Here is a 12,562-nt window from a genome sequence, read left to right on the forward strand (position 1 = left end):
ATCACAAGTTAATTAATAAAATTAATCACATGAGTATGATTTGGAGGAAGGAGGCGCCAATAAGGTGTATAGCTAGAAACAGAATAGTGCGTTATGAAGGATGATGATAGAGCACTCACAGTTTTTTGAGTCTGACTAAGCCATCGAAAACTCCAGGGGTTAGGTGTGTTAATCCACAATGTGTCATATCACTGATTGGAATGAAACATTACATTGATATAAAATAAATACATTATGTTGTATTCAATTTCCCTTCCACCAGGCTTCAATTATTGTGCAGAATATCATTTTATTCTTACATATATGATTTATGACTCATCGATATCAGTAATTGATTGCATGTTTATCATGATCCCGGGATCATGATGCATCATTGACATACGTTAATTAGTATAGTTTGATATAAGAATCGAATTCTTAATAATTCAATTCATTGGAAACCTAGTATGATACTAAGGGTATTGTGATATAGACATTATAATTACACTTATTACAGTGATTGTAATAAAATTCCATTCCTGGTTCAAACTATTAGAATAATAACTGTGGCCCAGTGGATTAGACTTTGGACTTTGAAACAGAGGGTCGTGGGTTCGAATCCCAGCCATGGCGTAATTTCGTAATTCCGGTAGGAAGTAATTCCTTAAAAAGCTGTGTGCGCTATGAACGCCTAGCTTAGCCGGGTAATATAGGAGCTCCTTGAGCACCTAACAAGGTGGATATGTGCGCAATATACCCTATATTATTATTGTTATTATAAACTGGCATAGGGACAAGACTTTGGGTCCTACATGGACGAATTTGGACAAACCAAATCAATAAATATTCAAGAGTACACTGCTGTCTGCAGAGAGTCTGTGCCAAGATAATATGGGGATAAATTAAGATAAGAACAGGTAACTTACAGCAAGCTAAGATTAGGAAGACCGAGAAATGTTCCAACTTCCAACGTTTCATGATAAACTTCCCGGAGGTTGCTACAATAAAAACAAACAAAATACTAACTCAATTATCTTCTAAAACCCATTACATATTCACATAGATGATGGATATATAATAAACAATCAGTAACTGAGAAAAAGTCAAAATGAGCAGGTTGAGAATTGTAACTCACAAATACTCACAGAATAATTGCAAGTTTAGCGGTGATGTTACCGTAGTCTGTTCTCCAGCCACTTGAAGCATTAACCCAGAAAGGTAACCAGTCTGATGGTCCACAGTCGTGTCTCGGTTCATACTTGATGTTATATGGTGAGTGACCACACGTGTATCCGGTGGGACATTGAAGGGAACCTCGTATCATGAAAATATGAATGGTTTCAGTTTTCAAACAGCAATGTGTGGCAGCTATTACAATTACTATTGTTTTTATTTTCTCTCCGACTTAAAATTATTAAATCAGGAATCACACATTAACACAAATTTGCTTACCGACACATAGACCTCACACACACCTTCGCATGTATTAACATACACTTATACGCACAATCTCACATAAATCAAGTACGTTTAAAAATGAACCTAAATTTTCAGAGGGGTAGAGATAGACCAACAAAAAGACACAAGTACACCTGCACACACCCACCATCTACAACACACAAACGCCCCCCCCACACACACACACATACACAATGCACCTTTCCTCTCTCCGTAATGCGCACGCAGCCCACACACAAACTCTCCATTTAGAACACACACACTCTCTCATTCCACACATTCACAAGTCAAAGAAGTCGGGAGTTATTTCACATGATATTATATATAGAACCAATAGAACATCGCAACTGAAGAAAAGAAATGAAGTCTCCTTACAATTGTGTTCATCATCTCCTAGAGGACAATCAGACCAACCATCACACAGGAACTCCATCAGGAGACAGATATCACTCCCTTTACACTGGTAGCCATTCAATGGACAACCTGCATAGAGTAGTCATAGCAAAACGTCAATATATTATACGATAACAATAACATTTTTTCATATAGCGCTTATCACTTTCTCTATCAGAAGCGAAAGCTATCTACAATAATGTACTATCATACATTGACTTATCCTTTGACCAAATGAAGGCTAGGGAATTGTGATGTTAACCTGTAATCAAGATGACAGCGGGTTTTTAAACAGTTATAGTGGTGTACCGGTGTTAATACATATTTTGGATAGTGACATCAGATGATGATCTCCTATCTAAATAATTCTTTCCGACATATACCCTCCAGTAAAATGAATTAAAACATCTCTATGACTTTATCATCACCACCGTCATCATTATCATCAGTATTACACCATCACAACCATCACCATCAGTACCAACGACATTAGCAACACCATCGGCATCACCACAACCATCATCATCACCAACACCGTCACCACCACCATCATCATCATCTCCCCCACCATCATCGTTACCAATGATAGTGGTGGTGATGATGATGATGATGATGATAGTGATGATGATGGTGATGATGATGATGATGAAAATGATGATGGTGATGGTATAACTTATGTCATATCCCCACTTGTACTTTTGTATTTTGTAATATGAAGTTAGGTTTATTCAAAATTGTCATACCACGAACTATAACAGTTGGATTGACAACTGATTAAGTGCATTAGTTATTTATTGCTACAGCTTGTTTCATCAAAAATTATGGAGACACACCATTTACAAAGGTATGAAAAAATGAAACAATTGTGATTTCATGTAATACAGTAATATAAGAAAGAGGAAAGTGGGGGTGTGACATCATCAGCCCACTTAATGACTATTCATGACGATGTGAATATAACTGTTTTCATAAAATATTGCTGAACTTTAAAATGATTTGTTATCTGATTTTAATGAAATTGTTAGCATTTTCCTTTGTGAATTTTACTCTAAACTGTTAAAAAAAACCTGATTTTACAGAAAAATAAAAGAAGATTTTGCAGAAAGCAATACCAGAATCATTCTTTAAATTCATGAAACAGGAATTTTTCTGCAATTTAACAGAACAGGTCTGTTAGAAAAAGGGGAAAAGAGTGTTTTATTTAAGGAAATTTGTAAGATTACACACACCAAATACCAATTTTCTGTAAGATTACGCAATCTGGTAAGATTACAGGTGTTCTCGAGACTCTGCTGCAGGAACTTCTTTTAGTTTAAGGATAAATTTTCTAACAGTGTATTTATTTAGATATAAATATTCTCGGCCCGGAGTACACCTTTAAAAAAAAATACATGCAGACTTTGACATTTTCGATGGATTTGCCGCCAACGTCCGAAATGGTCGAACATCGCCCCTGACTATTTTCACATCCCTAATAATCTTCCTTACTTTTAGCATTGTTCTCTTATACTGTTTGCTACGGTTGCTATATCTTATAACAATAGAGTTGGAGTTTAAACATGTCTGTATATTACTGGAAGGAAACGTCTGGACGTTTGCGTCATAATACACTTAAAAAAATTGAATAAATTTGGACTTCTAAGAATGATATTGACATACAAAATGAAAACGGGAAATAAAAACAAATGAAAAATTGCAATGATTTATCAGACGTTTGCTTCATTTCTATTAACTTATACTTACTTCCACAGCCGACTTCGTCTGAAACATCATGACAGTCAACCTTCCAATCACACCTTGCGATGATGTCGACGAATTGCATTCCAGATGAGCAAGCGAATTCCGTGTCCTCAGCCATCTTTTCACATGACATGTTATTACCATCTACAAAAATATGAATTATAAAATTACAACTTTAATGTTGAAAAGCACTTGTCTAAGCAGTGATATCGATCTCTGTTTAAATCATAACTTTTCCACTTTCAAATATATTGCTGAAAAGGCAAGACATTGAGGTTTTAATGAAAATTAATAAATTTACATTATGTTTGCACACGTTAAGCACTAATCATCATCCTGACATTTTAGAACGAAAGACTATCAAAATGAATGAATTCTTACATGAATATGAACATTTCAAATTGTATTATATCTTGGTCAACTGAAATTGACTGGATGCAGGAGCCATGTAAGATATATAAACAATTGAACGTTTAAAGAATAGTCATTAAACAACCCCGAACCTCTTCCCCGGATACTTCCTTTAGGTATGATTCATATTACCGCGTATTGGCATAAGTCGGAAATCGAACGCAAATCCATCATCTTCCACACGGTCATCGCTACAGAATTCGATCACTACCGATCCAGAAGGTAAAATCAATGACGTCACATTAGCACTAACCAATAGAAATTCAATACCACCATCATGTGGGAGAGCAAGTGGGATATGTATCAATGTGAGTGTGTCCCATACACGTTCAAGAGAGAGAACATTGACGACTATATGGACCTAAAAGAGAAATATAAAAAAGAGACGGGAGTATAAGATTATATTTCTTTAAAAGAAAGGTAATTTTATTTTTCATTAACACAAAATATTAATGATGCTTAATCATACATTAGTGTCTTTATTTTATTCTATAGTATTTGGCACCTTACTTTTCACTAATTATTTAGTTAACTTTTTACGATTATAATCTATACTCCTATCTTACTCTTACTTTGATCTCTGAAAAATATTTTGCTTAGTAGTAGCGGGAATAGAAGTAAAACTAAGAGCAGAAGTTGCATTGTAGTAAAATGAGCAGTAACAATAGAAGAAGTAGTAGTAGGTAGTAAGAGTAGTAGTAGCAGTAGTAGTAGTAGTAGTAGTAAGAGTAGAAGTAGTAATACTAGCAGTAGTAGTAATAGTAGTAGTAGTAGTAGTAATAGTAAAAGTAATAGTAGGAGTAGTAATAGTGGTAGTAGTAGTAGTAGTAGTAGTAGCAGCAGCAGCAGTATAGTAGTAGTAGTAGTAGCAGTAGTAGTATATATTAGTAGTAGTAGTAGTATATAGTAGTAGTAGTAGTAGTCGTAATAGTAGTAGTAGTAGTGTAGTAGTAATAGTAGAAGTAGTAGTAGTAGTAGTAGTAGTAGTATAGTAGTAGTAATAGTAGCAGTAGAATTAGTAGTAGTAGCAGTAGAATTAGCCATATTATTATTAGTAGTAGTAGTAGTATTAGTAAAAGTAGAAGTAGTAGAAGTAGAAGTAGTAGCAGTAGTAGAAGTAGAAGTAGTAGTTGTAGTAATAGTAGTAGTAGAATCAGTAATAGTAGTAGCAGCAGTAGTAGAGTAGAAGAAGTAGAGCAGTAATAGAAGTAGCCGTACTAGCAGTAATAATAGTAGTAGTAGTAGTAGTAGTAGTAGTAGCAGCAGTAGTAGAAGTAGTAGTAGTAGTAGTAGTAGTAGCCGTACTAGCAGTAATAATAGTAGTAGTAGTAGTAGTAGTAGTAGTAGTAGTAGTAGTAGTAGTAGTAGTAGTAGTAGTATCAGTAGTATCAGTAGTAGTAGTATTTTGCTTAGTAGTAGCGGGAATAGAAGTAAAACTAAGAGCAGAAGTTGCATTGTAGTAAAATGAGCAGTAACAATAGAAGAAGTAGTAGTAGGTAGTTAGAGTAGTAGTAGCAGTAGTAGTAGTAGTAGTAGTAGTAAGAGTAGAAGTAGTAATACTAGCAGTAGTAGTAATAGTGGTAGTAGTAGTAGTAGCAGCAGCAGCAGCAGTATAGTAGTAGTAGTAGTAGTAGTAGTAGTAGTATATAGTAGTAGTAGTAGTAGTAGTAGTAGTCGTAATAGTAGTAGTAGTAGTGTAGTAGTAATAGTAGAAGTAGTAGTAGTAGTAGTAGTAGTAGTATAGTAGTAGTAACAGTAGCAGTAGAATTGGTAGTAGTAGTAGCAGTAGAATTAGCCATATTATCATTATTAGTAGTATTAGTAAAAGTAGAAGTAGTAGAAGTAGTAGTAGCAGTAGTAGAAGTAGTAGTTGTAGTAATAGTAGTAGTAGAATCAGTAGTAGTAGTAGCAGCAGTAGTAGAGTAGAAGAAGTAGAGCAGTAATAGTAGTAGCCGTACTAGCAGTAATAATAGTAGTAGTAGTAGTAGTAGTAGCAGTAGTAGTAGTAGTAGTAGTAGTAGTAGTAGTAGTAGTAGTAGTAGTAGTAGTAGTAGCCGTACTAGCAGTAATAATAGTAGTAGTAGTAGTAGTAGCCGTACTAGCAGTAATAGTAGTAGTAGTAGTAGTAGTAGTAGTAGTAGAAGTAGTAGTAGTAGTAGTAGTAGTAGTAGTAGTAGTAGTAGTAGTAGTAGTAGTATCAGTAGTAGTAGAAGTAGAAGTAGTAGTAGTAGTAGTAGTAGTAGTAGTAGTAGTAGTAGTAGTAGTAGTAGTAGTAGTAGTAGTAGTAGTAGTAGTAGTAGTAGTAGTAGTAGTAGTAGTAGTAGTAGTAGTATCAGTAGTAGTAGAAGTAGAAGTAGTATTAGATGTCATAGAGGTGGTGGTAGCAGTCGTAGTAATGTAGTGGTAATAGCACAAGTACAAGTAACTGAAGCAGCCACATCAGATTTGGTGTTGGAAGCACAATAAAGATTGTGTTTCCTAGCGCCAAAACATATTCTGGGTTTACACAATGATTTAGATCACAAAATTAACAGCTGAATGCCCAGTGAGTAACTTTTTAGGACTGCTATCTTCATTTTCTGTTTGGCGTTATACTCGTACAAACATTGACCTAACACAGAATACAATTAGCTCGACACTAGCTAAACTTGATATTACCCGGAATAAAGACAATTGGATATAAATTATTGACGTCCAAATTCACAGCAAAATACAATGACAGGCAGCAAAGATTCGTGAACTTCATGAAATGATAATGAAAATGAATAAAAGGGGAAGGAGGAAGATAATATATTTTATTATCCTGTAACAAACCTTGTAAAATTGAGGTATATCCACAGTCCATTCCTTGTGTGTTAGAGAAGGATAATGGTCGGGAAAGCCGGGTGAAACTATGGTCGTCATATACTCACTACTGCAGTCACAACGACCCAATTCTAATGTCAGTATAGAACAGATTGACATGCATATTATTAAGAGTATTGAAAACTTAATAAGGGACACGAAAATGTAATATACGCAATTTTATATTTTTTAAAAAGAAGAAAAAAGTATCGACTTCGTGTAATTGTGATCGAGGTGTTTTTTTAATCAGTACTCCAAAATGAAAAGTAGGTCAGGCTTTTAGTCATGTTTTAGTTTGCAATCTTCTTTTTGTACTTGGTAAAAATGTACTTGAAATTGTGAAAATATGATTGGCTTCGAAAAAAGGCGTGCGCCTGTAATCCAGGCTACATTGGGAAATAAAACTGTCGCAAATATTCAGTGTTGAATGATACGCGCCGAATAAGCTAAAACAACAACAGGCAACTCGTGTTGTTCGCTTTTAAACATACACAGTAAAAAATAGCACACTGTTTAAGCCTGTCACTCTAAAAACAAGTTGTTTAAACTTTTTTTTCGTAATTGTTTAAACTTTTCAAACAACTTGTTCAAAAGGTTAAAGCAGTTGTTTAAAAAGTTTAAGCAGTTGTTTAAAAATTTTAAGCAGTTGTTTAAAAAATTTAAACAATAGTTGTTAGAGTGTTGGGCTTAAACAACGTGCTTCAAATTCTAAACAGCGTTTATACAGTGTATATAAAGTCTATCAGTACATGCCTGTGAGGATGTGCATGTGTGTGAAAGAGAAAAAAAATAGAGAGAGCATGACAGATTGACAGAGCAAGAAAGAGAGAGAGAGACAGACACATCAATATCGAAAAGGTGTTATAGAGACTGATATGATTTGATTCATATATGTGAAGAGCTTGGTTGTAGAAGGGGTTAGGTCCACTTTCAACCATTCCGAGAAAAAACATGTTTTTATTCTCACTTATTGCAATATTTTTATGAGACACTAGATTCATGTGAACATAAAATTGCGTGTAAAAGAAATCTACCTGTCTTCAACTTTTTTCTATATATCTTTAAAAAAATATCATCGTGGACCTATCCCCTCTTGCAAGCAAACTGAAATTAAACCAATTTCTTTTGGTTAAAAAGGGTAATTTTTCTTAGCTACGTTTTCATGTGAATTTCAGATTTCCTTTGGTATCATCAGAGCGACTAAAAATTTAGAGGTTTTGAAACAGAAAACAATAAAATTTATGAAAAATAAACCGAACCCCTTCTGACAAATGAGCTCTTCAGGGGAGCGTTTCATTAACATTTTCGTCCGACAAGTTGTCAGATCTGACAACTTTCCTTGATAATGATTACCATGGTAACTGTCGGATAAAACGTCCGACAAGTCCTTTCATGAAACGCTCCCCAGAAGAGTTTGGTTGCAAAAGGGGTTTGGTTCACTCCAAGAATATCATTTTTTTAATCTCCCATATTGCAATATTCTTATGCGAAACTAAATTTTAATGATATAGATTCAGATGCTGTAATGGTCGAAAGTTGCTTTTAGACAAAGATTATTCTTGAGTTGCGCGTGTAATGCATCACCACGAATGAAATATAATTATACAGTGCGTATCAAAAATAGTTTACACTTTGAAAAAGACCTGGGAATTAAAGAAGATACAACATGTGGTTATTTTTTTCACATATAATCTTGGGTTTGTGTCTCATCTATCAAATGAAAATAAAAGTTTTGACGGAATGTTACACTTGAGTGAGCACTGTCCATTTTTGTAAAGTTCGCAGAAATCTGTTTGCGCAGAAATCATGTCAAGGGGAAAGGGCGAAATCAAACTTACCCTGCGAAACATTTCTCATACATATCCCTTGCACTTTTAGTCAATTGAAATAAAACGGATACATTCAAGCATTTTGCAACAATTTTGCCACCCAAATTGAAATTCCCACACTTAGTATTAAGCACAACCTTTACCCTGTTTGTGCCAGCCGGATCTGAGGACATAGCTGAATCTGAACCAAAGTTTATATCAGACATTTCAAGCATTTTTTCACTAAGGTTTTATCACTTAAAGAAGATTTACATTTCATTTTTCGTTGAATACTTGTTTCTCCACTCTTTTCCCAAGCTTGACAATGGTTAACAAAATGAAAATCAAGCCTAAGCCATTTCATGTAAATCACAGCTCAGTGTAAAGCAAATATCGTCACGAAGGCCTCGGTGTGTTTGCTCGGTGTGAAATGCTTTGGGCAAGGAAACAAGTTAAAGGTAAAAGATATCTTCAAATTAATTTTACTAGCAAAATTCCACGTGATCTTCATGATTAAGGTCTATACTTTTATTCGCATACTATATAAAAGTTCTGCGCAAATCATTTTCAAAAGTAAGTGGTGCTCACTCAAGCGGAAATATTTTTCGACAGTTATATCGTCATTTGCTTAAATAGATCTGTGCCAATGTTAAAATGTGGAAAAATCTTCAGGATATTACAAATATACGGAATTTTACAGAATTTTTTCCCAGTGTAAACTTCTTTTATACGCAGTGTAGAGTTAGTATTTGTGACGTACATTCAAACGTTAGAAAGACTCGAATAAAATATCTTATAAGAATTAAGAAAAGTATAAAACGGGGATAAAGGGCCTCCTCCTTTTTTTCTTTTCCGGTTCATATTGTGTATTGCTCAACTTATACAAAAGCACTTAAATATTACCTTTCATTTACCATGTTCATTGCATCTTATGCAATCCATTGTAAAGCGCACGCCGTGTAAAAAAAAGATAAAAGGAAATGGTAACAATTAACATTTCAAAATTTACTTTAAAATCCAACAACATACATTTAGCAGCAACGATGCAATCGATTTTTTAAAATTCATTTATTTATAGACCAGAGGGTTTTTTTTAACTGTGCTAACAAATGAATTGTAAATGGAGAAACCACACCACCCAATTTTAATTGAAAAGTGATATTACTTTCCTTTATTTCTTCATGTTCGCCTTTAATTTCAGATAACATTTTAAAAGTTTTCTGTTCTCATTATTTTTATTATTGAGGTATATCAAACTGGATTCTAAAATTACTTAAGAATATAGGTTCATAGAATTCATCGTAAAGTTTGCAGTTCATTCATCGTTCATTGATTCATTATTTTTCATTCAAAATTGATATGAATACAGACATTTTAATTATTTCTTCAGACCAGCATGCGAGAGAGAGAGAGAACAGAGTGCCTATTGAAAGAATACTGATGCCTATTTTTCTCTCTCTTTTTTCTTCCTTTATTGCTTTCAGATTTTTTTTTTACAGAAGTGCTCTTGGAATGGGAGTGCGCTTTGATAGATCATTTTGGGGAATATTGTTTAAGGACAATGCTTTCTAAAGTAAAGGAAAATCGTTTTTACGGAAAAGTATTAAAAATGATGGGAAGAATCGTATTTTTATTTAGCTGGATTTACATCGGGAAGAAATTAAAAATGATTTTATGTGGTAAAAGCAAAATTTTAAAAGCAGCAGGAGATGGATGACAAATTGAAATGCGATGAGGCTGGGCATACACCCCTCAAAAGGTCTAAATGAATGTACATCTTTCTATTAGTTTAGGTGGTCAAAATGGATACCACCTCTGAAAATCTCCATCTTCAAAAAGCTCACCTTTTTGACTGGGATAGTCTTAGTAAATATAAAGCCAATATCTGTTTCTCAAACTGTTGATACATAGCAAGCATGGGCGGAAATCTGCCCCAATGGTAGGGGGACCAGGGCCTGGAAAATGTTACAATTTTACAATTTTTTACTCAAAAAATGTTTTTACTCCCAAAATATGGTCATTTTAAACCAAACAAAAATTTGACAAGCAAACCCCCCCCCAAAAAAAAAAAAACCAAAGGTTTTCACCCTAAATGTAAGGTCATTTAGTCCAAAAGACATGTATTATTTCGATTGTGAAGATATGTATTTTTCTTCATCATAAAAGAAATTATTGTCTATCACATTATATTGTGCTATATAATATTATATTACATTAGAAATATTACGGGGACATTTGATATTAATATTTTTGGTAGGGGCAGTGGCGTACCGTGGGTCACGGCATTGGGGGCACCAGCAAAAATTTTGAGTCAAATAGGGAGCGCGCCAAGCGCGCTCAGTTGCCGGGTATACTGACCTAATTAATAGAGACATTTTAAGGACATGCAGTGCCATTAAACGGATATGTATCTCACTAATTATATAATGCGACCGCGAAGCGCGAGCTGAAAAATGTTGACATTCGGACCTAAAAGGGACATTATGAGCAATTTGTTTGTAATCATGATACGTACCTCTAGCTAAACAAACAATGCGAGAGCGAAGCGGGAGCCGAAATTTTTGTACATATTGACCCCAAACAGGGACAGTTTAAGGACTATATTTTAGGAATCCATTAAGAGTATACATATGTTATCATAGTCATCTAATGCTATAGTGCCATCCTTTGCTGATTTTGTTAGAATTACATCTAAACACATACAGCACATTTTGTTGACATAGTCATACGCATCTCACTAATAAAATACTGCGAGCGCGAAGCGCGAGCTGAAAATTTAGGAAATTCAGACCTTAAGAGGCTTGTTTGCAGGGATTCACTAAGACCGTATGTGTTTCACTTACCAAACGATGCGAGCGCTAAGCGCGAGCTGAAAATTTTTATCTTGAGATCAGAAACGTTCACATTTTATGGACTGATTTAAGAATTTATGAAGAGCAGATATCTCACCAATCAACTAATGTGAACGTTAGCACGGACAGGAAATGTTTTATATTAAGACCTTAAAATACGGCAATCACTTTACATGTAAGTGGTCATGAAAAGAAGCAAATGTCACTACATAAAACATAAAACTCGGATTGCGAGGAAATATATTTGGCGTACAGTATATTGATACTGAAACGGGAGGTTTTAGTACAACAGGGTTATAGATCTCGTTAAATAGTCTATGCGAGCACCACGAACAATGAAGACATAGGCCCTGAGCAAATAATGTATCATAAAGTGATGAAATAAAAAATGTTTTTTTTTGTGATATAACAAAACATAATGTAATATAAAATATTATATTGAACAATAATTTCTTCTTTCCCTACTACGTTTCTCTTCCTTTCTCCTTCTCTTTTCTCCTTTTCCCCGTTTTTTTTTTGCCAGCCGATTGGGGGAGGGAGCACGTGCCCCCCATGCCCCCCGTAGTCACGCCACTGTAGGGGGATATGTCCCCCTGGGATTTCCGCCGATGATTGCAAGGTCAGATAAGTAAGTACTAATACGCATTTGTGAAAGATGAGATCATAAGACTGATATGAATTTGCGAATTGAAGATTTGAATATTGAATATTTGTGCTATTTTTTGTTTACTTATCTATAACTTAGTTAAAAAGAACACACATACATACCAGCACCGATATCCACAAGATTCGAACCAATGCTGGTAAGCAAGAGTTGTTAGCCGTTTACAATTCGGGGGAAAGATCTACCTAACTCTTGTAGGGATACATTTAACATGTTTAAGAAAAAAAAACATCAACACCCTCTCCCGTAGACGCCCTTGTGGCAACCCGTTTTAACATTTATTCACATTTTCTGATATCAAGAATTAGATTTCTTGATTGATGTCAAGAATGCAATTCTTGATATCAAGAATTTCCATTTATTAACCACATAAAATAAAATCTTTTTTTGTATCAAGAATTCATTTCTTGACA

General features: G+C 34.5%; 1 protein-coding gene across 1 annotated transcript; it reads right to left on the reverse strand.

Moving 5' to 3' along the window:
• Positions 1-1,120: 1,120 nt before the first annotated feature.
• On the reverse strand, positions 1,121-8,860 carry LOC121405638 (atrial natriuretic peptide-converting enzyme-like). Its single transcript, XM_041596545.1, has 5 exons — positions 8,798-8,860; positions 4,114-4,342; positions 3,574-3,714; positions 1,813-1,920; positions 1,121-1,293 (listed from the first exon to the last, which is right to left on the reverse strand). Exons 1-5 carry the CDS (start codon positions 8,858-8,860, stop codon positions 1,121-1,123), a joined length of 714 nt encoding a protein of 237 aa, XP_041452479.1.
• Between the last annotated feature and the right edge of the window lie 3,702 nt (positions 8,861-12,562).

This window comes from Lytechinus variegatus, chromosome 1 (genome assembly GCF_018143015.1).
Source record: "Lytechinus variegatus isolate NC3 chromosome 1, Lvar_3.0, whole genome shotgun sequence".
NCBI classification, from domain to species: domain Eukaryota; kingdom Metazoa; phylum Echinodermata; class Echinoidea; order Temnopleuroida; family Toxopneustidae; genus Lytechinus; species Lytechinus variegatus.